The sequence below is a fragment of the Callithrix jacchus genome, chromosome 10 (assembly GCF_049354715.1).
Source record: "Callithrix jacchus isolate 240 chromosome 10, calJac240_pri, whole genome shotgun sequence".
Lineage (NCBI taxonomy): Eukaryota > Metazoa > Chordata > Mammalia > Primates > Cebidae > Callithrix > Callithrix jacchus.
Genome location: NC_133511.1, coordinates 85,657,343 through 85,684,392, shown reverse-complemented (window position 1 = coordinate 85,684,392; position 27,050 = coordinate 85,657,343). Strand labels below are relative to the sequence as shown.

Here is a 27,050-nt window from a genome sequence, read left to right as displayed (position 1 = left end):
ACATATGGAGCCAAAGCTTGCCTCCCTGTGATTTTTTTTAGCTCCACTCTCTATGGCCAGAGACAGAAGGAAAACGCTAGCTCGGAATATAGATCTTCATTTGTGCAAGGAAACTGGTTTCTCTCCATAAAACTGTTCTCAAAAACATCCTTTATTTCTAACCATTGTGTGGGAGAATGGGGATATGGGCACAGTGGACCCCTACAAACTTGGGCTATGGGTCTCACCCTGAAGAGTTCTACCTAATCCAGAGAATTAAGTTCATTCATAGTACCTCCCCCCGCTTTTTTTATAAGAGCAGTTATCACAAAATGTATTGATACTGTCTGCATTTTTTACTCTCTGTCTCTTCCATCAGACTTTAAGTTCCATGCAGGCAGAAATTGTTAACTGTTTTTTCATTTTCGAATATTCAGTGACTGGCATAATGCTTGGTACATAGAAGACATTCAATAAATAACCTCAGACACACTAATACATGAAGGACTGAGTCCCAAGAACATGAATGTGTAATAAAGAAGGGAGAGAATCATTTATTCCACACTACACAGTTTGGTTTAGAATTATTCGCCTCTTAAAAATGGAACCAAATCTAGCATAACCTTTTTTGCAGCAAAAATCAACTATTGCCTTCAAAGATCCTTCTGCTTTGGGCTAACCCTCATCCTTGAATCCACCAGCTGGCTGCCTGCCCATGTGAGTGGATGGACAGCTTTGTGAAGACCAAGTCTAGCTCAGGCCTGCTGTCAGTTCCTCACCACTCAAGAAAGTTTTTCCACTAGGCCACACGAACCCGATCACACCCACACTGTGGGTTTCCTCCACTTCACATACATTCTCCTAAATTGAGGGAACAAATGTGGGGAGGCCCAGTCTGGAAGAAAGCATTTAGACAGTCTGCAAGTCATTATCCTCCAAAGCACAGTGCCTAAGACTGCCAGGCTAGAAACCAAGGATCCTCTAGGAGACATGCACAAAACCTGGGCAGTAGGGGGCAGCAGAGACTTATGGTCCTAGGTTGTCCTGGTGCCAAAGGACTTCTTTTTTTTCTCTTAAACTTTGCTTTTTCCAAGCTGTGTAATTATAGATCACTAATTCCTCACTCCACATTTCAGAAGAATGCTGTGATTCTCCCACTCTGAAAAAGGCAAAGGGAGCCTTAGATGTTAAGAGGCCTTCTTTACCTTTGCTCTTATGAAGGAAGCAGGCCCGGCCATTGATTTCCCTCAGCAGTTATTATCTGTGCATTGTACACAAAGTTTGGGGAGCCTTGCCATCATAAGAACTAGCATGACCGCTGCTAAGGAATCATGGCAGGAACTCCTAGGAGACTAAGAAAGTGAACTGTGTCTGCGGGGCCTTGGCACAAACCACTGTGTAGCATGACCATTCATCCATAAGGCATGACACCTGCAAATGGCCCATTTATCACTCTTACCACCAGGTAGATGTACCGTGACCATGGTCTCAAATATTCTCAGTACAACACCCTGACACCTTCATCAGGAGAAGATGGCTCCCTGGCACATGGGCTATGTGCTGGTATGAAATGCACACACTGATGGAATCACAAAGGCAAACTGCAGCTAAGAAACAGGCACTCGATCTGGGAGTCACCGAAGCCTGAGGATGCCATGTCCTCAGCACAGAGAGGCAGCCAAGTACACATTCACAAGAAACTCTTAAGCAGCTGTAGCTACATGAGCCCCTAGGCTCATGTTCAGGGTCTCTCTCCTCGTTGTGACCAGCACTCCACGCTTGCACTTCACATGGCGAACATATGCTCACAGAAATGTTAGTTTCATTTATCCCCAAATGCACGTGTCTTCTCATGCTGATGAACACTGCCAAATATCTAAACTTGGAGGAAAAAAAATACTTTTTAAAGAGGACCCTAAACTAAGGAATGACTAAGCCCTGACTGCAGACGAGACCTTGATAAAAAATGACTATTATGAGAGCACCCAGAAATGTAAATACTTCCCCCCCCCAATGATCCTTGAAATGAAATTGAATTCATGTATGTGTGATGCTTTCCACATAACAGATGGAAGCAAGAGAAATGCTAAGATTTATCATCTGAAGACCGGATGAACATCAACCAGTCATTTTCTATTCCTGAGACAAGACTAAATCAAATAGATATTTCATCTTTCCAAATGATTTATCTTCTTTCTCTTTTTCTCTACTTACTCGTTTTCTGTTACAAGCAGCCAGGTTTATTGTACTTTAGAGAAAGGATATATAGCAGAACCATAACTTCACACATTGGTTTTGAAATGTATCCATATTTAGAGAAAAGCAAACATGGTGACATTCTTCTCTGTGAAAAAAGGATGGCTTCAGCATTAAAGGTTATTAGTTTCACACATTAGAGGAATTTTTGTGTCTCCTCCACTGAAGCCTCTTTTAAATTACACAGTAGATCAAGAATATGACTCCCAAAGGGGGCGAAAGAGACTACACTGGATATGATTTCTTTCACTTGATGTTTGACTTTATACTTGAGGTTAAGGACAAAAGCTAGGATGGAATCAGGGCGGTAAGGTACATCACTTGGTGCCTCTCTAGGTAGCTTTAATTGTGCTCGCCCTTCCTCTGAACAGGACAGTGCTCTTCTCCACGTCAAGTACCACCAAGCTCTGCAAGTGCCAAGGAGACAACGGGCCAAAAGGTGATTCTCCAGCGAGGGCAAGGTGAGCCACCTTCTCCCTCAGAGCACCTCCTTGTCCTGTATTCCCTCTGCTACCCTATCCAGATCCCAAAGAGACACTTTCTTTTTGATATCTCCAGTCTAAGAAAGAATCTATTAGCTCAGCAGAAACAAGACAGCAATGAAAATATAAAAATGAAAAATGAAAGAAAGAACTTTGCTCAAGGTTACTGAGGTAACAGCACAAAGCCAAAAGAAAATAAGACCTATGCAAGTAGCTATGTCTACCCAGGATAAGTTGCTGGCTCTGAGAAGAAATTTGAATACGTATATGACAAGATGTATATGTACATTTAAATGATTCCCCATTTATTAATCTCCTGCTATGTGCTAGGCATTTGTCTGGGTGTCTTACTATATTACTTCCATTCCCCATAACAAGGTACTACAAAGGAGTTGCTGAGAATTAAAGGGGAATTAAAAGGGAGTGTTCTCTTTTCTCGCTCTGTTGCCTAGGATGGAGTACAGTGGCGGGCTCTGGCTCACTGGAACCTCTGCTTCCTGAGTTCAAGCAATTCTCCTGCCTCAGCCTTTTGAGTAACTGGGACTACAGTTACACTCCACCACGCCTGACTAATTTTTGTATTTTAGTAAAGACAGGGTTTTGCTGTGTTGGCCAGGCTGGTATCAAACTCCTGACCTCAAGTAATCTTCCTGCCTCAGCCTCCCAAAGTGCTAAGATTACAGGCGTGAGCCACCACACCTGGCCGGCTGTGTTCTCTTTTAAAGGTAACCAAGAAGTCCTGCTAAAACTAGGGTTCCCAAGCTCCAGTGCCATAAGATCTCAGGGGTGTAAAATGTAAACTTCTAGGCTCTTACTCAAAAATAGGAATTAGCAGGACTAGGTTTACAGTGCTTGGGGATTTGTCTTTTTAGCACTTACCTCGAGGGATGATGAAATGGCCCATGAATCACACCTTGAGAGACAACAGTCTACAGTCTTGAATTTACCCAGACTTTACCAGATCATGGGACTTGAGCTGTGTGCTTCTGAGTTAATAGAGGGCTATTCATGTCAAACCTGTTCCCCTTTCAACCACACATGGGCAACCTGCACATACTATGTCAAGGTGGAAAAATGTTACTAATGAAGCATTAGTTTGGAGAGATCTGCCATGTGACTGGGGACTTTTCAGCTATTTAACTGACATTGTCAATAATTAGTTTAGAATAAAAGAAAATTATGGCATGAAATACAAATTACAAAAACGAAACCTGTCTTTACTCAAGAGCCAGAACCACAGCTGACCCACCTGTGAAAGGGCACTATTAACAAGCAGCAAACCAAATGACTGCATAGTATTTCAAAAGTCAGGACTCTGAAATTTTCTCATGCCATGCAAAAGATACCCATAATGTCAACGAACTCCAGCCATCGGGAAATGACAGTAAGTAATACCCTTCACAGAAATGTCTACAACAAACAGGCAACAAGCACAGAAAGATTTAACTGGGTTATGCAAAAAATGACAAAGAATGCTTCACATCTAGCTTTTTCCCATCATTAGGGCTAGAGAGGCCTGTTGCCACTTCAAAGATAAATCAACCAAATCTATGAGAGGTGAGGTAACTTGCTGTTGGAAACGGATTAACAAAACCTTTTCCTCTTTTGCCTGAGAATTTGACCTTGGATTAACCTGCTAACTGTTCCCCTGGAAATGTGATAAAGATAGAATGTCCACTATATTACTAAGCAACATTGCTTATGACCACATCTGGATGGGGAAAACCACAAATGAGGTATAAATACTTCTTGGGGATACCATCATTTTGAGCTTCTCTGAGTTCTATGACAATGGATCGGGCCTAATCCTTGTGGGAACCCTAGAAGTTACACATATACTCCTCTGGGGTATGTGACTTTTAAGCTGGATGGACCTGTGCACCTGCCCTATTCAAGTCTTGTTCCCTCGCACCTGAGCTGTTACCTGGAGGTGAAGGGGTACAACACTAGAATGGTGCTAGGCATGGCCTATGATGGTGTTTGCGGGTCATCCTGAGGAGATGCCTTGGTGACCATGACATTTGCCCAGAGTCATGCTTCTGAGAAGCGGCAGAGCCAAAACTCAAATGCAGTGTTCTGTCTTTACAGTACTTGCTTTCTCTTTGATTGCAAGGCCCCAGAACTCCTCTCCTGAGATAACTGAAGACTGGCCCCAGGATATTGGTGCAACTTCTTAACTCGCCAAGCTTCTTTATTCCTCCAGAGATCTGTGAAGTCCCTAAACTTGGCAGCATCTAATCCGTCCTGCCTACTTAGCTTCAACAGGTGTTCTAATTGGTCACTGAGTTCCATTCCAGACAATATTGCAGAGAATTCTCTAAACTCAATGATGCCATCTTGGTTCACACCTCTAGGTTAGCTTTTTAAGCTCTTTGACAACTATGAGTTCTATCTAGAAGGTCATAATAACATCACGGCTGATTCCCAAAAAGATAACTATCACCCACTCTAACCAACAGACACCTAAGCTCTCCCTGCCTGGGATAATAGCTCCAGCAATGACAAAGATCTCTTGATGACAAAGGGAGGCCTACTCCATCACAAAAGTGATCTTGCAGAAGTTTACCCTCTCTAGGCCTTCCATAGACTATGAGTTGAATAACACAGTGAACTCAGCGTATTTGCTGTCAGATTAACACCTAGACCAGGAAGTGCAGGATGAGTCATTCTTTCCCAGCCTTCTTTTCCTCTTCTCTAAGCAAAAATTTTGAGCTGGAAATCAACAAAAATGGTATCACTTCTGGGAAGTCCTCCCTGAGCCTTCCTGGCTAGGTTCATCTTTTTTCCTCATAACTTGGAGCATCTCTCTATTATAATAGAGAGATGCACGTGAGCACCATTTCTCCCTGAGACTATGAGCCCTTGGGAAGCAGAGTCTGTGTCTCAATTCTCCCTGTCATGACAACCAGCCCAGTGCCCAAGAGATGGTAAGTGCTCTATAAATGATGATGAAATGAACAAATGAAGAAAGTAACATGAAACGGCGCATCCCAACTGTACTCTTGTCTGCAAGACTTGGATGACTGAATTAATTTCATTTAGTCTAAACTGTAATTTTATGTCAGAATCCTGGTTAATAGCAGGATATGGGCAACTTTTTCATAGTTACATGTCTTAATCACTAACTCAGATAAATAACTTGGTTTGCCAACCATAAAGTGACATGTTTATAGAGATTCTAAATCAATGGCCCCAGAGTCACTCAGACATGACATAGTGCTGAACGTTGTAAAACTCTGTCTCGAGCCACGTCTGCCTCTTCTCTTCTGCCCGTGACAAGCAGTGGACAAAGAGGAAAGGGGTGATGAAGAATGAAGACCAGAGGAGGAAACCCACCAGAAAGCGTGGATGCTGCTCCCATCAGACGAGGTGCAACAGCCAGTGCCAACTGAAGAATACATTCGCACCTCACAGTGGTTTAGTGATGGAGGACCTCAGAATCACAGGGGGGAAACAGGCTGGAGAAGCATGTTGAGAGTAGAAAGTTTGATCTCAAACTCAAGTGCTTTTTGAACTATGTTAAGGCAACTGGTTGTCAAAGCAGTGTCAGTAAACGAGGCCAATTTTTATCAAATGGTCTTGTTATTTCAGCTTCTTAAAATAATTTGCCTCATTTCAAAAGAATGAAAGTATTTTTTTTGCCCAAGACAGTTGATAAAAGTGCTATCAAGTATGTACAGAAAGTAGCCCTCTCATACATTGTTGATGGGGCTATAAATAGGTATAACCTTTTGGGAGCAAAATTGGGAAGTATTAAGTATTAAGGAAGTATTAAGGGAAGTATGAAGTATTAAGGAGTATTAAGTGTTAAGGAAACTATACAATGTGCATACTCTTTGATGCAACAATTGCACTGAAATGGTTATATACATGTAAAAAACATACAAGAATATGGATTTCAGTACTATTTATAATATAATATTGAAAAATTAGAAGCAACATAAATGAAAGTGATTAAACAATATTGTGGTAAATCCATACAATGGAATATTATGATTATTAGGAAGAAAGAATGACCTATGTATACAGATGAGAAAGGCTGTCCATGACTTGGTGATTTCATTTATAACATTTTGAAAGTAATATCAATGTGTGTACGGGTACAGAACTTCTGAATAATTAGATAATTACTTATAAAGCACTTTAGAATACTACTTGGAAAATAATAAACACTAAGAAAATTTTATCTTTCAAAATGTGATAGTATATGCATAAAAATATGCAATAACATAAAGTTATAAACTGGCTAATCTAGGAGGTGGGAATATGTAGGGTTCTTTGTCTTTTAATACATTTCTATGTTGTTTGAATGCTTTCCCATTATTCTTACAATGAAAATAAAGATTTTCTTACTGTAAAATGAAGAAAGCCATATTATTTAGAAGACAACATCTTCTATATGAACGTAAGTCAGTCTAGGAATACCAACTGTTTCAAACTCATGAGATGGACCAAATACTTTAGAGATGTACTAGATCCCAGGCAGTGTTAATTCACTCAATGGACGTAAGTGAGAGGACAGGAAGAGAAAACAGATCATGTCACAGCTATTTCCTTGCCCGTGAAAAACCTGTGATTCTGGTCTGGAGCCCTAGGGGCACTTGGAGTCAGCAGAGAAAGTGAGCAGTCTCCCTGCATCCTGACCATCTCTGGACACTGACTTTTCACTGCCAAATCTGCTCATATATACCACGGGTCAGGCACAGCTGTGGCTCATTGCTGCTTGCAGGAGAGAGAAGACTAAATGAAAGACAAATCTAAACATGATGGCAATGATGATACTAAAGGCTCTGCAGACTTTCCTCCAAACCTCACAGGCAAAATCTGAGATCAGTCTTTGGGAAAACCAGTAGGTTATGTTGTTATCCAGGAACATTTTTGGTTTTTATACATCAACTATGTACTTGGCCACCACCTTATGGAACAACTGAACGAATTTTGTGTGGCTCTCTAGGCCTTTTGTACCTAAAAAATATTATCTACTATCACTTTTCTTCAGCTTCACATCTCAGTAGGTTTTTCTGTGTAATCAGAACTAAATTCAGTGATGATGGCAAGAGGGGGCATGATTTTAAGACAAATCCTTTAGGATTTCCCTACAAAGTATGAAGTACTCTATAGGTTTTGAAAAGTTGCCTCCTACAATTTCTGATTACTCTTAATATTTTTTTTAACTGGAACTAGATGTTGAAATGTTTTTGTCTCTTATTGATATAGTAATGAACTTTTTTTGTTTTTTTTTGAGACGGAGTTTCACTGTTGTTACCCAGACTGGAGTGCAATGGCACCATCTCGGCTCACCACAACCTCTGCCTTCTGGGTTCAAGCAATTCTCCTGCCTCAGCCTCCCAAGTAGCTGGGACTACAGGCACGCGCTACCGTGCCCAGCTAATTTTTGTATTTTTAGTAGAGACAGGGTTTCACCTTGTTGACTAGGATGGTCTCGATCTCTTGACCTCGTGATCCACCCGCCTCGGCCTCCCAAAGTTCTGGGATTACAAGCTTGAGCCACCACGCCCGGCCCAGTAATGAACTTTTAATTTAAGCTACTGATGTCATTAGATCAATTCCTCAGAGTGAAATTCTTAGGTCAACGGGGTCACACATTAAAGTCTATGAATTGCAGGATATGACATGGATGACCCTTGGGAACATTATGCTAAGTAAAATAAGCCCTTTATTTACATTATTCCATATTTTATGCATATACTATCACATTTGTATAGATAAAATCTTCTCAGTGTTTATTATTTTCCATCAGTATCCTAAAGTGCTTTATAAGTAATTATTCTTCAGAAGCTCTGTACCCATACACAAAAAGACAAATGCTGTGTGATTTCATTTGAATGAGGTATCTGGAGGACTCACTCATAGAAACAGAAAGTAGAATAGTGGTTGCCAGGGGCTGCTGGTGGGAGGTAGTGATGGAGAGTTACTGTTTAATGGGTAGCGAGTTTCCATTTTGCGAGATGAAAAGGTTCCAGACATTGGCTGCACCACAATGTGAACACACTTAACATTATTGATTAAAAGGTTAAGAGGGTTAATTTTATGTTATAGGTATTCTGCCATTACTTTTTTAAAAAGTAGTCTATGAATTGGCTCACCTGAGAGTGAATTGCCAGAACACAACTCAGTCAGGGTCTGACTCACTTACAGGAAGGCTTCAGTGAAGGATGAAGGAACATGGGTGATGGGATTACATCACAGACTTTACCTCACCTGAAAACAGTCCACACCTAGGCTACAGCACCCACCACAACAAACGGTGGTTCATCTGTTCACAAGAGCATCCCTCTCTGAGATGGAACTTCTCAAGGTGAAGGACAAGAGATGACCTAGTCCAGGTATCTGTTGTGTCTTACTCAGGTGGTTGAGTTATTTCACTCTGCATGTGGGCTGGCTACCTCAGGAGCTGTAATCAACAGGTCAGGTTCAAGAGAGAACACAGAAACTATGGAAAAAGGTGGAGGAAATGCAGAAGTATCTGAAAGTAAACTTCCACTGGCCTTCTACCTCAGGATGGTTGAAAAAGTTAGTATAAAAAGCACCTGGGACAGCCCGGGGTAGGGGAGAGGATAAATGCACCCTTTCACAGACTGGGACCACCATCAGTTATTTTTGTCATTGTGACTCCTCACAGTTTTCCAGCATCACAGCTCACATAACATTCTCACATGTACCATCTCACCTCATCCTCATAACAGACCTCCCCAAGGACAGGACGAAGCCAGAGTTTGAATCCCGGAGTGGGACCTGGATATAATTCCAGTGCTTAGTTACCAGTGAAGGCAAGTTACTTAATCTCTATTAACCTCATTCTCTCTGCCTGTAAAATTGGGTTAACAGTATTTACCTCACAGAACATTGGTAAAGATCAGGTACCATACTGAAAATCAGGCCAGGCACAGTGGCTCACACCTATAAACCCAGAACCTTGGCAAGCCGAGGCAGGCTGATCACTTGAGGTCAGGAGTTAGAGACCAGCCTGGCCAACATGGTGAAACCCTGTCCCTACTAAAAATACAAAAATTATGGTATGGTGTACACACTTGTAATGCCAGCCACGTGGGAGGCTGAGCTAAGATTGTGCCACCTGTACCCCAGCCTGAGTGACAGAGTGAGACTCCATCTCAGAAAGAAAGAAAGAAAGAAAGAAAGAAAGAAAGAAAGAAAGAAAGAAAGAAAGAAAGAAAGAAAGAAAGAAAGAAAGAAAATCAAAGTCCCTGGCATATAATATGCACTTAATAAATAAATACAACTTCCCTTTCTTTATTCTGGCACTAAAATCTTTCCCTGGGACATTGCCTCTACTGGAATTTGCACCACAGGCCTTAAGGGGCCTCGTTGTTCTCAGGCTGCTTAGAGCACATGTGGGAGCCTTTGCTGAAGGCAGGGACAGGTCAGTGGCTGTCTTAGCATTGGTGGTCACACCTGTAGGTGGCTCTAGAATACAGTATCCTCCTACCCTGTTCCATCCACTAGGAACTTTTACCTTTATTTTCACCATTTTTTGGACTTGGATCTCACATCCATCTTTCAGATTGTTTATGACAGCTTCTCTCCAAATAACCATGGGGCAAGGGCAGATTGACCCACGAGGAAAGGCCCAGCACAAGCTTTTCCTAACCTCTTCCCAACTCTCTCCTCATGTACCAACCAACTAGCCCTCAAAAGGCAAAGCTTCAAGCATTTGCCACTTCCAGGGGAAGCACGATATTATTAATCATGGTTCTGAAACCAAGGTCCCTGGGTTCAAATCCAACTCCATCTATCACAAGCTCTGATGTGACTTTAGCAAGTACTTAACCTTTCTTTGCTTTAGTTTCATATTTGTAAAATAGGGATAAAATGAGGCACACGGTAGGTACTCAAAAAGTTTAGCTTACACACATCAATGTAAAAACACAAACCTTTCTATTACACACATATATACATATAAATGCATTGTGAAAGTTCTGGATGGATACATACAGAATGGTGCATATTTGTACTCTAAGAGAATATGTAGGAAAACTTTTATCTGATACTTGTACCATTTTACAAGCATATATTATTTTTGTAATCGAAGCACACTTAAAAAAACACATGAGTATGGTGAAGAAAAGGAAAGTGGGAGAGAAAAGGGGAAGAAAGGGAAAAAAGAGAGAGAAGAAGAGTAAAAATGGTTGCTTGACGTAGAAACTAAGGGCTGGATGACAAAGTCTTGAGGGATTGAGACATCCTGGTTATGGCTTTAGTGCCATTTGCAGAGTTCCCAGTGCCTTGGCTGGGAAACCTTTTTCCATACACATCTGTCAGCCCTATATACATTTCCTTGGGGAGGAAAGATAAAGTGAATAGCAAACACTTGGGGGAACTCAGTTCCACTGAATCAAGTGACCCTGAGTTAGAGGAGAGGATGGTGGAGGTTTCAAGCTCAGTCACAGTAGGAGGGCTGCCCATGCTCTGCGGGCACTTCAGGGAGTGAGGGGGCAGTTTCCTGGAAATAGAGAAACACCATCTAGACAGCCCCAGGAAGCTTCCATAACGCCAGGTAGGAAATGCTTCCAAGAGACCTGAACATATTTCCCAAAGATGTCTAGACTATTTTACCTAGAAGAAATGAAGGAAGGCTCTATTTCTTTTTGAATAATCTTTGAAACTACCTCAGAACCCTCACAGGCTGTCCACCATTTATCTCCATACTAAAAACTCAGTACTGTGTAGAGTAAAAAAAAAAAAAAAATTCATATCCTTTTATGGCAAAAGTTACATCACAACTCCTAGAGCAATGCTATCTACTCCTTATATGTAGCCAAGATCTTCAATGAGCCAATCCACATTCCTGATTTTTTCAAAGGGTGAAAAACCTCTTGTTCCTAACTCCCCTCACATTATTTCTAATGGATAAAAAAGCTTATCACAGTTCACAAAATGCATGCTCCAAGGAGCTTGCACTTCTGAAAAACTGCTTAATATATTGAACATATTCCATGAAAATGTATTTTCAAATTCCAAATGCTGTATTTCTTCTATCCATAGGCAGGTGTCTGTGGGTCCCCACCCAAACAAAGATAGCACATTATTTTTGCTGGTGAATGTAACAATATTTTCCCCACTTTATTAATGCCTCTGGCTAGTAAAGTTCCTGCCTGTCAGATATGTCCTTGTAACCCATTTTTACCGCAAATGCAACCCCTCCCCAGGACCCCAACCAAATTCACCCAAAGGAACTAGATAGATGTGCTCTAAAGAAAGATGCCAAAAGGCCCCTCAAGAAGGTGACTCACCTTTCTCGTGGCTGCTTGGCGGTGGGGGTGGGGAGGTGACTGGTTTGGATTTGTCATAGTTGTTAAAGCTCTGGCTGCGCCGGTTGTTAGCAGTAGCTGACCCTCCACGTGCTTTGGCCTCGCTGCCTGCAGCGGATACCCTCGCGGTAGGACCTGGAAGTCTAAAACGCAAAAGCAACAGGATAATGCATTCAGTCTCAGTGTGTGGGAAGAAGGAACTGCACCATGCAGGAGGTAAAAGAAACTATCCAAGACATTGTGTGGAGGTTTCCAGTCAAAGAACTTGGTGGAACCATTACAAACATGCAGGCAGGTAATGACCCCAGCAAAGTGCAACAGCAAAATGTGAAGGTTTCCTTTGAGCAGAGAGAAAAATTTTGAGGAAGAAATATGTTCATCGATTAAAAATTCAAAGTTCAACATGGCAAAATCCCATCTGTATGGGCATGGTGGAGGGCACCTATAATCCCAGCTACTCGAGAGGCTGAGGCAGGAGAATTACTTGAACCTGGGATGGGGAGGTTGCAGTGAGCTGAGATTGCACCATTGCACTCCAGCCTGGGTGACAAGAGTGAAACTCCATCTCAAAAAAAAAAAAAAAAAAAGTTCATTTTTTCCCCCTCTGGGATATTTTTGTTTTTTAGTAGGATGAGGTCATGTCATTTCTAATTCTATCAGCATGGAACATAAAGGTCTTGGAGGACTCTAAATTGTTAACCTTGTGTGTGCATCTCTTCTGATAGGTATCAAAACTGCCATAATCTGGGGTTGTAAGTATCAAGAAAACGCCAATTTATAACGGTGAGAAAGTGAATTGCTACCACTCAGAACCGAACATATTTGCGATGAAAACTTAAAGTTGGTTGGAAACACTTGACCACACATACATTTTCCTTCAACACCTGACAACCTGTCTCCACAGGCATTACTTTGAGGCTAAAGTGCAACTTCTCTGCACAGTGGATGGATAACATCATACATTCTTTCTGTAAAATTGGCAGAAATTTGTTAGCCTAAAGGCAAACACACACTCTCCCTTTAAATAAAACACCTCATTTTGGGTGGTTTGGGAAATAAAGTCACCAGACTTCTCCATAATGTGTCTAATTATGATATTATGGTCCATTCACCAAAGAGTTAATGGTAAGATTCCTCAAATCAGAATTTTGGTCCAGGGAATTACTAAGCAGGCTGTTTCCAATAATTAAAGTTGAAAGATGAATAAATGATGAAATGTTTAGTTGTATCTTTCAGCTAAAATCCACTTAGCTGTGTTTAAAAGCCACTGGAACCTCAGCTGACTAGCATTAGATCTAGTGATAAGTCTGAATTTTCAACTCATAAAGCTTTCAGCCTTTTCTTTCCATGCAAACCTGTAAGCACCAAAGAAGTCTACAGTCTGGAAGCATTTTAGATATAAGCAAGCAATCACTTTAAATTTTTCTTGTTGGCTAAGCAAGAAAGATGGTTGTAGAGTAAACAGAGAACATGAGCTGGTGTGAGGGACTGTAAAATTTATACAGTTAAGAAGAAGCTGGCCCAATTCCCTGACTGGGAGCTGGGAGAGAAGGAAGGGGGTTAGCTCTTCCCCCAACATGTTGCAGTGAGAATCACTTCCCACTGCGCTGTGAGGATTTGCCCCTTGGTTAATTTACCCCATCTTGTTTGGAGAGAACATTTGCTCCACAAAGACAGGCACAGAATAGAGTACAAAATACTAGCAGTGCCAGTGCCTATGTTTGGGGACCAGATGTGGCTAGCACATCTGCCCAAGGAGGTCCAACAGTGAGATCTTCATACCTCTTGGTTCTGCTCCCAATGCAAACAATGTCCTGCAAGTCCTTCAAGTCAGTGTTATCTGATTACTCACATCCAGTGGAAGAGCTTCTGCAGGTGACGATCTGGGCCTCCCTTGTGCTGGACTTTTAAACCAGACATAGTCTTTGGGAATCATTATGCCCACAGATAGGCCTAGAAAAGGATTATGGACTTGTTCCAAGATGATGTCACAGCAATGGTATTAAGTGGTGTAAGGGAAGGCAGGTCACAGCATTCTACTGCTCTTTGCAAGTATGGAATTTGCAAAGAGCCGGGAAGCAAAAAGCAATGAAGAGGGAGAAGATGCATAGATGCATTCCTTTCAGAGTTGCTGGAGAGCCCCCACTGTGCTGACCCTAGGCTGAACCACAGCAGATTTTTAGGACAGGATAAGGACTTTATAGAGGCAGGTAATCAAAGCACAGGATGGGAAACACGCAATCTTGAATCAGGTAGGCAGTATGGTCCTCTGAGAGGCAGCATGGTGTAATGGATGGGATACAGTCTTTTCCATACACAAGACATTGGAGCAGTCTCGTAACTTCTCTGAGATTCATATTCCTTACCTGTAACTTTGGAATAATGATGAATAATGATTTATACTTATACCCAATAGTTAACAGCTATACCATTGGGTGTAACTGTAAATCTGAAATGGCTTAATGTCCGGCCAGTGCATGTGAGTTTCCTTTCTCATCTTCTCTACTGAACACAGGTACATGAAGGGATTGGACATTGGCATAAAAGAAACAGGCCATGGCACAAGAAAGAATCGGATAAATTAAAAAGAAAATAGATGAGTCAAGGTTAAAGTATCAGAGAGAGCTGGACAAAAATCAATATACAAGAGTCTGAGATAAACATTTTCAAAGAGGCAAGATAGGCTTTGGCAAGCAAGGCTCATCATCTCCCTAAGAACATTCCAGAAGAGAAACTACTCAATTCAAGTATCTGTGGCTGGCTGAGGTCTTAGACTTGGAGTGTTTGTGGGCTCCACTCTCTGGGATGAAACATCCTGGTTTTGGAATAACTAAGACAGTTCTGGGTTTCCCTTGGGTTGTCATGGTCAGATCCTTTTCACTGAGTCAGTAGCTAGGTGCTCTTTTGATGGAAGCAGCATGCTGTTCAAATGGCTGCAGCATTGTGCCAAGCCTTCTGGGACATGGAGGAGTTCTTGAGGGCTTTGAGCACAGCTGACATGGCAAAGGGAGAACGGTTTACATACAGCTGTCAAAAGCCACCAGAAAGCTCAAGTCAGCTCCTGTCCACCCCCAACCACTATTGCCTCCACACCCTAGTCAGGAAAGCAACCTGCACTTGACTAAATCAGAAAACTGGATGGAGACCACATACTTTTTCCCACTGTGCAGAGAGAATCTATGTTGACTCTAGTTTAACAATTAGGTTCTATTGTAAATGGGCTCAGACCATTGCTTGCTCCAAAGTAAGCCCCCTCCATCTGACATTTTCAACAAAATTTGGTTCACTGACAAAGGCCATAATGACTGTGTGGTGACTGGGAAGAAAGAAAAAATGCTAAGCCTGGATTCACACGGGGGAAACCAAAATGTCTCTTGGGATGATGAGTACATACACAAACGGAACTAATTCAGACTGAACTTTTATGTACAGGAGTTTAAGTGCAGGATTTCAAAGCCAAAGGTGACCATAAGAACTGGAAACACCTGAGCAAACCTGGGAGGCCACTGGACTTTCTACAGACTGAAAGAGGCCCAGCTAGAATGCTCAATCTTACCCGGATCTCAAGGGGCCGGTCGACCTCAGCTGACATCTAGATTACATGTGTATTGATAAAATATGTGAAGTTCAGAAGGTATTCAGAGAAGGAAATGAAGATCTTGGAGGTTGTGAGATGATCAGGAAAGGCTGTGTATAAAAGACCCCAGAGCAAAGGCCATGTGTAAAAGGAAAGGCTGTGTGTAAAAGACCCCTGAATGCTGAATGGGAATGTGAGTAGAGGATGGGAAAGCAGTGGGCAGAGCATGCCACTCCGAGGGAAACCCTGTAGAAAGTACAGAGGAAAGAAACAGGTGGTGTGTGCTGGGACTCCAGGGGCCGAGTGAGAGGAAATGAGGCTAGAGAAGCAAGCAGGGCATGGAAGGGAACACCTTGTATGTCACGCCATGGGGCCTGGACTTGGTCCTGCCCTCCAGGGATGCAGTGATAACTAAGGAGGCTGAGAGTGCAGGTAGAGTTGAAAAGTAGATATCTTCTAGTTTACCAGTGGCGCAGATCCGAGGCCTCTGGCTAACATTTTGAAATTCATTATTAACATCCTTGTGTATCATGGAAATGTCTATCAATCTCCACTCTGGAAGCATCTGCCATCTGGAGCATTAGAATCCCTGTTTGCTGAAGAGCTAGGTCTTGGCTCCTGTGGAACAGCTGCAGGTATCACAACAGATGCGGCCTGCTGGGCCTGTCTCACTGAGGCAGCGCAGGGAGAGGGGAGCATGGCAGGTCAACCCTGCTCCCTCATAGCACCAGGAAGTTCCAACAGCTCCTTCCCAAGAGGAACTTGACCTCTCATAATCACCCTAGGTCCAAACACAGTTACAAATAACAGAGAACACAGATGGGTTCTTTGAAACATATACATGTTGGGTTTTTAAAATATTAAGCTTAAGGGACGTTGTGTAAGAGTTGGGGAAACAATCCTGCTGTCGTTAGAGCCATGGTCAATTTCTCCTATGTGTGCAGAGCCAAGTAAGGAGGGCGGTAAAATTGTCATTCCCAGCATGTAACCTATGAGTGCATCCCAGCTCCTCTGCTCCATGTGATGTGCGTGCCGATGCGGGGGGGGAGAGCAGTTATTTCCCCTAAAACCACTTCAAAGGCTGGGAGCAGAGGATGGCCCCTCCCAGGAAGGATGGCAGCTTGTGTGCACATGCAGGGGTTTGCGGGGAGTGGTCATAATCAGAGATGCTTTTTGCCGGGCAAGATGATTAAATACTAAATCTCTAATTTCCATGGCATCTGTTTTTCAGCCCAGCAGCTGGGCAGAGACGACCAAACTACTAAGCCTACTGCCTCTTTTCCACAGGATAATTGCATACAGATCAATTCTATGGGACTTTCTAGAGGCAGCCTGGTTGCCTCACCTAGCCCAGATGAACCCAAAATACCAACACTGCCATATCTGCACTGATTATATGTCAGGTGCTAAGGAATGACTTTATTAATTCATTATTATTTATAATTATTAATTAAATGACTTTATTTAAGCCTCGTAATGCTGTGAGCAAGGCAAGATTACCCCATTTGACCAACAAGGAAACCCAGCTCATAGTGATCAAATGATTTGCCCAGGTAACACCAACAGTAAGTGGTAAGAATGGGCCTTCACTTAGGTTTAACAGCACCTCTTAGCCACAATGTTTCTCTGCCTCCTGCAGGTAAAATAAGCCTCCCTGGGCTCACCAGGGAGGTCAGGCGGCAATAAGAGTGGTCAAAGGCAGAAATAAACGGAGAGCTTTCACCCTTGTATCAACTGCCTTCATACACCCCTTCCCCACATCCAGATTCAAGGTGAGGCTTCTCATCCTTCTCAATACCCCTGGTGCCCATCAAGGTGCTGGGCGCTGGCAGGTGTTCCATCAGTGTTTGGTCTCCAAAAAGAGACCTATTTCCAGAGCTCTGGGGGAGGTGGCTCACTCTGCCAGAAGGGATAGCGCTGCTTCTTTTGGCAACCAAACTTTATTGCTGCGCTTAGTGGTGTCTGATCAGCTAAAATTCTTCACAGGATCCTGCTCAAGGCTGGTGGTGCAGAAACAGGGATGTAGAGAAGGCAAGGAAGAGCCTTCAAAGGCTTCATTTGAAACAAGGAACCATCCCTTCATTGGCCTTGGCAGAGACAAAAATGCATCCCAAAGAAACCTTAAGTGGGGGATATGACACTAAGGGAAAGCCACATCATGGCTCAGGGTAAACCCAGAAGCACTGTGCCCAGCCCAGCCTCAGGGCAGGGTTGACACGCCCTCATTTTCCAGTGCTTCCTCTCTTCCCACTGCCTCCTTCCATCATCTGGGTCTGATAAGAAATCATTCACGGGATGGGCATGTGCTTCCAATTAGATGTTTCCCCAGCTAGCTCCTGTTTTCTCTACCCTACAGGACTGAGCACATCGTGGGAACAGGCACTAGATTTCACGTTTCCTTCCAGCTCATCCCTCCCCTTTCCTTTCCTATGTACGTGCATTTGTGTAGCATTCAATTTAACTGGGGAAGGACCAGTTTGCTGGAGCAGTGGGTGTCTGTTCTGACTTGAGCTTGGTGTTCTTTGTCAGGGAAAGCAGCTACTTTCTCCATGGCTACCAGAAGCAGTGACAAACTAGGTTCCCTCTCGTCCCCCTCCACCGAGTCTGGGTAATGTGCTGACTTGCTCTATGGAGAAGCACACTGCTAAATGGTTTTTCCCTCACCAGCCAGGCAGAGCCTGAACTGGGTCTCCCTAAGTGTAAGCACTTTAAAAAACCAAACTCTAGGCTAGGTGAAGCAGTGGCTCACACCTGTAATCCCAGGGCCCTGGGAGGCCAAGGCAGGAGGATTGCTTGAGCCCAGGAGTTGGAGACCAGACTGGGTAACATTAGGAGACCCCAGCTCTACAAAAAAAAAAAAAATTAGCTGGGTGTGGAGGCATGTGCCTGTATTCCTAGATATATGGGAGGATTGCTTGAGCCCAGGAGTTGGAGACCAGCCTGGGTAACATTAGGAGATCCCACCTCTACCAAAAAAAAATTAGCTGGGTATGGAGGCATGTGCCTGTAGTCCTAGATATATGGGAGGATTGCTTGAGCCTAGGAAGTCAAGGCTGCAGTGAGCCATGTCCATGTCACTGCACTCCAGCCTGGGCGACAGAGCGAGCAAGACCCTGTCTCAGGAAAGAAGAAAGAGAAAAGAAAACTCTGGCTAGGAAAGGCACCTAGAGGTCCCTAACACATGGGGCAGCAAGCAAGCAGTTATTCAGGATGTATTTGTGATAAATAAAGACAGATATGAGTATGGATTTCCCATCCCCTTAAATAATAATTCAATGAAAAATAAATACCAGTCATAATAAGGAGGAGATTCTACCCCAGCAGCAATTTCTGTTAGGATGCTACAAGGGCAGTGTGAGAGAAAAAACCAAGAGTAGTGGTTGAAACATAAGATATTAAAAAACAGCCTCAACAACCACAGAGATACCAGAATTGAAGGAGGGGGAGGAGTGTAGCACTGTGGTTATAGTTAGGGTTCTGAGTTAGACCACCTGTGTTCAAATCCTGGTTCATCCACTTTTTTATGTGTGTGACCCTGGGCACAATGACCTAACTTCCTAAATATTAGTTTCCTCATCTGTGAAATGGGGATAATAATATGACCTACCTCATGAGGCCTGGAGTGATTATATAAGATGACACATTTGAACTTGTGCATTCAATAAATGTTAGCTGTTTATACTTTTAAAATAACAGTAGATATAATGATGCAATGTGGTGTAACTGGCTTTTCTCATACCATAGAATGGGTCCTCATAGGAGGCAGCCGACAGGTCAAAGTCTGAATTAAGATTAACTAGCTCATCAGCAAGACTATTTTCTATTTTTCAGGGAATGGAGGCAGTCTCTATGGCACCTAAAAGCATCCAGAAACAAAATGAGACATAACTGCCTTGCTGAATTGTGTCCTCTGCCCAACATGGATTCATGCTCAGGTCTTTATAACTCAAGAGTAAACCAAACCCACATTAGTAATTTTAGCAACAACATAAAGCACAGTACACATAAATGAGATGCAGGTGAGGTAGGATTAGGGCCACGATGAAGCAGGGAGAAACTCATCATAAAACCACTATAAAAACTATCTAGAGGCCGGGCGCAGTGGCTCACGCCTGTAATCCCAGCACTTTGGGAGGCCGAGGCTGGTGGATCACGAGGTCAAGAGATCGAGACCATCCTGGTCAACATGGTGAAACCCCGTCTCTACTAAAAATACAAAAAAATTAGCTGGGCACGGTGGTGCATGCCTGTAATCCCAACTACTCGGGAGGCTGAGGCAGGAGAATTGCCTGAACCCAGGAGGCGGAGGTTGCAGTGAGCCGAGATTGTGCCATTGCACTCCAGCTTGGGTAACAAGAGCGAAACTCCAACTCAAAAAAAAAACAAACAACTATCTAGAAACTCACCTTTACCTAAATCAGAATGGATCTTGATGACAAAGCCGTCAAAGCCAAAAGTCAAGAAAATGCAAAACGTCATGTACACCTCAATCTCACTTGCACTCTGTCACTCCCCCCGCACACACTGGCAACAATCCCATGGTCACTTTCGAAACTCTGCCCCATCGGACCATGAGCCAAAGCACGTTTAGTTTTCTGGAACTGCAAACATGAAATGGGGAGAGGATCAAAGGGAAACTCAGCCAGAGCAGAGGGAACAATGGAACAGTGGGTTGGGATTAAACCATGCTTTGCAGGACACAGAGAAAGTCTAACCTAGATATCTTTTTCTGACCCAGAGTGAAGCGGATGATTTTGCTTTGAGATGAGTCCTTGGATGATGCACTGCATGACAGGAAAGAAAAAAGTGGAAGAGCTGAGTGAGGAGAGAGAAGATACATTAGACACACAAATCCTAAGAGTCTTCTGACAATGGGGATGCTGCTGTGTTTTCTCACCGCCCACTGTTTTCTATGACATGCAGCTTTCTTTCTAGGTCTCACTTTACTCATTTGATAGATTTCCAATGTGAAGAAACTGCTTTTAAGATTATCTAAGAATGCTTGTGGGTATGTATGCCTGTGTGTTTCTTTAAACATTAAATGTCTTTCTTGTATTAAGGCCTTATTCTCAAAATAAGGCCTTAAGGCATGGGGTCCCTAACAAGTCAATAAACTTTATTCCTTTCTAAAGTACTGAGATGTTTCTATTTCACATGCTTGTTCTACTTGGATCTTTTCAGATGAATATCCTCAGTATCCCATAAAGGTGACCAAAAACAAGGGGCTAGATTTTTGCAAATCTATACCCAGATGTTGCTGGTCTTGGGAATTTTTGCTTTTAATGCTTTAGAAATGACCATTTAATGCTTGTTAAACTCAATAGATTTTGTTTTTCTTGTACTATAAATTGGTACATATGAAAAATTTTAGTTAGGCTTAATAAAGGAAAAAGTTAAACTTATTTACTGCTCAAACGATAGAAATCTTTATCTTCCTTGCTTCTATACATCCTGTATCATGTTCGTAAAAGGATCTGAGCTGATCAATAATTTGTTGGTTTTACCAGTCTTAGTGAAGAGAGAGAGGAGAATGGAGAAAAAAATAAAGTCATTTTCTGGATTATTCCTTAGTAACTGAACACTGATTATCTGTGTAGAAACAGATGGAGAAAAAAGCAAGTCCTGGAGACTATGCTCCTCTCCTGGACTCTGGACCAAGGAAGAATTTCACAGGGTGAAATGTGAATTAAGTTCTTGGCCACCATCTCAGTTGTGAGATTAGCTGAAGCAAAGAAGCGAAGTAAACCTCTATGAGGCTGTCATGGAGGATTTGCTCTGATTCCTTCAAGCCAGTGTCTCAGATTTTTCTTTGCCAACTTCCATAACTCCTTTACTAGCAAACTTCATGGAAAGTTGTCGAAGTTTTAGTGCTTTCTACCCTTCAGGGGTAGAAACCTTGACAGTTTCAAAACAGTTTTTAGGTAGAGTTCTAACAGAAAAACAAAACAAACCTGGCATGTGGGGGTTTGCATCAACATTTGACATTAATAATCAAGGGTCCAAACCACAGCCCTTGGAATTTTGCTTATCAAAGATAGAATTTGGAGACTGAGCCACTGATGTAATTTTATGATTCTTAAATTTATAGCCAGAGTGTTGGTGTGGGAATAGCATATCCCTAGACCTTGAGAACAAGATTATTCTTTGGAAGTAAAACTAGAAAGTATCAGGATCCAGTGAATAAAACGAGCCTCCTGCATGAGTAACCCAATCTGGGTAAGATGAAGGGGTGAGTGAGGATATACAGCAACTCCAAAGCCCAGTCCGTGTCACCACTGTAGGGTCAGGGGACCATAATGGCAGGACACTGTGGCTGGAATAAATGAATGTAAAAATCTGACTCAAGTAAGTTTGGCTCTTCTTCAGGTAAAGCACTCATCATTAGTAGGATGTTTTGGCTTACCCGGACATGGGGGCTCTGACTGGAATATCTGGTTATTTTAAGAAAACAAACACCTACTATGGAAATGGATGCCTCAGGCCAGCAAAGCTCAGTAACACAAGCCAGTATTTCTTAATACACATTCCTTAGAGTGAAAGGCTCTATAAAATAAGAGGAATGCTGTTGCCAAGTTTGTAGAATGCTCCTTTCTGTGTCACCACCTGTCTGAAGATCCATAATGCATACCTGCTCTCCTGGGCTTCCACATCTCAAAGAATACCACCACCAGTTACTTAACTGTTCAAACCAGGAATCTAGGCTTTATCTGTTATTTTTCTTTCCATCACTCCAGAGAGTTAATCTGTTTGCAGGCCTCTTAGCCGAACTCCCTAAGGATTGGTCCATCTCCATTTCTGCTTCTGTTACCTCGACACAACTCATCTATAGTATTGCAAAGTCCTCTCAACTGGGTACTTCCTTCCATTCTTGTCTTCCACAATCTCATTCTCCAAAGAGACGCAAAGGTGAATTTTTAAAACTGCCAATCAGATCAACTCTTTCTACTACTTTAAGACCTTCCCATGGCTTCCTGTCACCCTTAGAATGGAGTCCAAACCCTAACCAGTTTAGCTGGTACTCTATGACAGGTCCTGAGTGCCATAGCAATGCACAACTCCAGGGACCACAGGTCTTGCTGTCATCCACATAAATGGTAGCAGCCCTCTCTCCTTCCAAACTACCTTATCACTGGTCCCTCTCCTCCCCTACTAAGCTGTAATAGCCTTGTTTATGCTCTTCTAACACATCAAGCTTACTTTTCATGTCCCAAGAGAGATTTTCTATCAACCAAATCTAAATTAGCAACCCAGCCCCTCTGAATCCCACCACCTTATTATAGTACTGATCACTATCTGATAGCCTCCTTTCCTGTTCATGTGCTTCTGTGCCTGTCTCCTCTAGGAGCATGAGAGAGCAGGCATCATGGCAATCCCATTCATTTTTGACTCCCAAAGGCCTAGACCAGGACCTGGCACATGGGAGGCTTAATACCAATTAAATAAAGAGATGCATATTGGCAGGTTCAAGGATCTGAGTAGACCTACAATAACAGCCATATAACAATTTAACTCAAATTATCTCCCAATTTTTTCCCCCATACAACTCATCTCTTGCACTATGACCCAAGTTAACATCCCAGGGAATAAGCACTCTGCAGAATGCAGTTTGGGAAATGACGCCTGATCATTTAAATCATCCATGTCCATCAGGGAAGCTCTGACTGGGAGGAGTGACTCCCACTCAGGCAGTTCTCCAGGGAAGGGGTTAGCAACTGGCTGCTAGGCTATCTGTTCCTCATTGCTAGTCCAGGCATCTCTCCCATCCCATAAATTTCCATAATGCAAACTGGATATAATTAAATAATTAATTAGGGGGCCTGATTTACATTGCACCCATCACTGCTGGTTTTAACACCATTACAATTGGGAAACAGAACTACTCATGAGAAAAAAAGAAGGCTGTAACTGTCTATAAGGCAACAGCTGTGTTTGAGCAGCTTTGTGCTCTGCCCAGCTACAATGAGTAATAAAAGGTATATCAAGGTGTGTGAGAAGCCTTACCATTATTAATTCTGGTGCTTTGGGGGAATGGAAAGAAAAGGCCATTACTCTTCAGCACACACTGGATGAATTCAAGCAATCAATCTGATCAGTGACATTTAGGGTTTATGGATGAATACTTCTGGCTTAAAAGAAAACAATATGAACTTTTCTGCAGAACTTGACCTCGAGTCAAAAACCTTCTAGTTTCTAAAATCTTCCTGTTTTTTCTGCCACGCAGACAAAAGTTTTACAGGGTGCTATTTTGTAGAGTTGTTTAGACATGCAACTATTTCCATTGTAGCACAGTAGATGGTAACCACAGTGGCAATCGGCTTGTACCTGGTGAATTTGACTGGCAAACATGTCTCTCTGGGAACAAAATCCAGGCCCTAACCCTGCAGATCACTCCTGCATGGTGAGACTCTTCCCATCTTAGCTCGACACAACACAGTCACATTTAATGGTAATCACTCCCATTAGGCAATGCTGCCCTGCTCAGATAGATGGCTGCCTCCTTCCCTTGCTGCCTTTTTTCAGTGCCTTCTATATTTCTGTATCGGCAAAGGAGAGGCATCCAATGGACTAGAACTTTTACCTCCACTAAGTAAAACTACTCTCATGTATAACATTGAACATTCGGCTTGTAGGCAAACACACAAAAGGGGTTTGAAGTCTATTTCAGGGGCTGTTTATTGCCTATAAGCATGTGTATAATAGGCCAGAGAAATAGCAGGAGCAGCTAATTAGCTTTGGCTTCTGGAAATTCTGACCTATAAAAGTATACATCTCTGCCAGACAAAAGAAGGGCTCTTCACTGCATCCATTTCAAGGCCATGCTAACTCCCACTAACCACCAACAGCTCTCAGCACTGAAGAAGCGCAAATGAACAACCCATACAGGATAGCCTAGAGATTGGTCTGGGTGGAGGCAGGTGCCTAAAAATCAAAACCATCAGTTGGCAAGGAGCCCCACCTGGACTGCATTTCAGCTTGTGCTTTTGACTGCTGATGTGGCGCGGGTTGGTGAGGCTGGCACGGGGCTTGAGGAGCGGCTGGCACCTGCTGCTGAGGCGTGCCAGCCTGGCACTGGGAGGGGGCCCCGGCCACCTGGGACACAGCGGGCGGCAGAGGTGAGGAGAGGTGCTGCTTCTGGGGCTGCTGCTGCTGCTGCTTGTATCGGGAGAGGCTGAAGAAGAGGCCTAGAATGGCCTTGAGGTTTCCATTCCTGATCTCTGCAAGACAATAAAGAGATTCTTGTCAGATGGGGAGCTCTTCTTCCTGTTCAATGGGCTGTTTCAGCCTGCAAGTGAGTTTAATTTCTTTAGGATAACAGGCTTCTCGAACACTTCATTGGTATCACAGTCAACTAAAATCAGGCCTAAACCACAAAGAAATTAGCTTATTCTCACCATTAGTATTAGAGTAGATACACGAGGCAAGTTGCAACTGGATGTCTGGTAGGTGCCAAGAGGAAATTCTCAGTAAGGACACCACTGAAAAAGCAAGCGTCTCCAGCAAGACTGTGCTTGTTACACAGGCGGAGGACGGAGGCACTCTGGCACTGGGGGAAGCTCCTGGGTCCTCACACTGCACTTGGCTTTTGCCAAGTCCATGTTCTAAGCTTCAAGCCACACTGAGTGTGCCAAGTGGCTGCTGTCCCACTCCATGACCCATGCTCTGCTTTCCCCAGTCATCCTACTCTCAAATATGTGGCTCTGTGTCTCTCATCTGCGGAATAAATAATAGGCTATAAGCACTTGCTTCCATAATGGACTCACACAAGATATTCCCTACATTAAAAGAAATTAGAACAGAATGGGAATCAATTTTTGTTTTTACTCCAGACAGTATTTTTCAATGTTAAAATGCATTTGCCTCAAGGCATGCATAAAGAGTTGCATGGAGAATAAAATATTTATTCATAGGCAAAGGCTACAGCTCATGAGGGGCTTCTCCTTGGATGATCCCTCCTTTCTATTCAGTTAATACTAGATGCAGATGGCCAGAGTCTGAGCAGCCCATGAGAGTAAAGTTCTAGGGCCACCTAGAGGGACAGAGGAGAAGGAACCTTGGGGGCAAACATACTTGGCCTTCTCTGCTTTTCTATCACCCTAGAATGAGTTTTTCTTAACTAAGAAGGGGGGAAAGACAGATGGGAAGCAAAAAAATCTTCAAAGGCCTTGTTAGAGGGGTAGGTAATGCATACTTAACAGGTTAGCCCTGGGCTGGGAAATAGGCTGCTAGTGGAGGAAAACAAGTTTCCTCTAAAGCCCAGTTGAGAGGCAGAAGGTATGAATGGAGTCCTTTCAGAAGCAAGCTCCATTCCATGCAGAGGAGGAAGGGTGCCCTGCCAGTGCCTTCCCCTGGTGTGATTTGCTGATAAGGTCAGGCTGAATTACTTCCTCTTGGAGCATCCCTATCTCCAGGCTCTGAAGAAACTGACATACAAACCTCTAGAATCCAGTCTTCATACCCTACTTTGGAAGCTAACAGATTCTGATCATGGGACAAAGTAGACAAGAGCATAGCATTTGGAAAACCTAAGCCGTGAGTTCCAATCTATATTCTTATCACTTACTAGCTGTGCAATCCCAGACAAGTCACTTAATCTCTCTGGTCCTCAGTTAAAGGGCAATACTGACACCACTCTGCTCCATTGCACAAGGTTGTTTTGCAGAACAAATGAGAACATTTGGGTAAAAGCACTCTTTAAACAGTGAAGTCCTTCACTTGCCTTGGTAATAACCAATATGACTATAGCCCCCGAATACCGAATGTGATTCTCATACAGCTCCAGCTTCATACCTTAAAAATGACAGTTTTTACTATGGTGACCTTTTAATCTACTGTGCTAACTATGATACTTTTGAGAATGAAAGCGAGGGAGCCAAGAGTTCTTAATTATATCAGGACCACAGTTGGTAGCCAGGACTGATGTGGACAAGTCAGGATGCAAAACGACTGCTTATTAACCACTCTGTGTGATGTGTGCAGCAGAGAAAGGTTCAAGGAGTAGGCCAGCCCCTCAGTCTCTTTTGGTAATTCAGCTTGAACCCTTCAGCCATGCTTCCTTCTCCACAGTAAGGAAACCAAAGGAGAGGCACATACCTGTGGCATGTTCCACTTCTGCTTCCAAATGTTCTCAGTGATACATGAGAGTTAGAGTGTGAGGCTTGGATGAAATAAGTCAGTTGGCTACTCACTTTACTTATGGGAAAACAAAGGCCCACAAAGTGAAGTGACATATCGATAGTTGCCCAACTGAGCAGTGACAAGAGCTAGGGACAAATATCAAGATAAGCCAATCAAGGGCTGACATGCATGTTAGTGCCTATTAAGCTTAAGAAAACAATTTCCCCTCAAAACTGAATTCACTGGAGAAAGTACTGCTAATTATGGAGGTAGGAGGCGGGAGAAATCTATGTAAGATTTATTTTTAGTGCCTTGTACAGTTATCAGGTCATATAGTTTATAACAATAAGA

At 42.9% G+C, this 27,050-nt stretch overlaps 1 protein-coding gene across 14 annotated transcripts in view; it reads right to left on the bottom strand.

Annotated features, from left to right (window-relative positions):
* Positions 1–27,050, bottom strand: part of NAV2 (neuron navigator 2) — a 768,760-nt gene that overhangs the window by 218,124 nt on the left and 523,586 nt on the right. For 9 of the 14 annotated variants that reach the window (XR_013523354.1, XM_078340757.1, XM_054242162.2 and 6 more), the window contains exons 5-7: positions 24,541–24,799; positions 20,300–20,368; positions 11,990–12,150 (exon numbers count right to left, since the gene is read on the bottom strand). Coding sequence is in view for 13 of the 14 variants with exons in the window: in XM_078340757.1 (XP_078196883.1) it covers positions 11,990–12,150; positions 20,300–20,368; positions 24,541–24,799 (489 nt within the window). In the remaining variant the exon portion in view is untranslated. The remainder of the gene's footprint in view (positions 1–11,989; positions 12,151–20,299; positions 20,369–24,540; positions 24,800–27,050) is intronic. The other 5 variants (XM_035264232.3, XM_035264225.3, XM_078340756.1 and 2 more) reach the window with 1 other exon arrangement.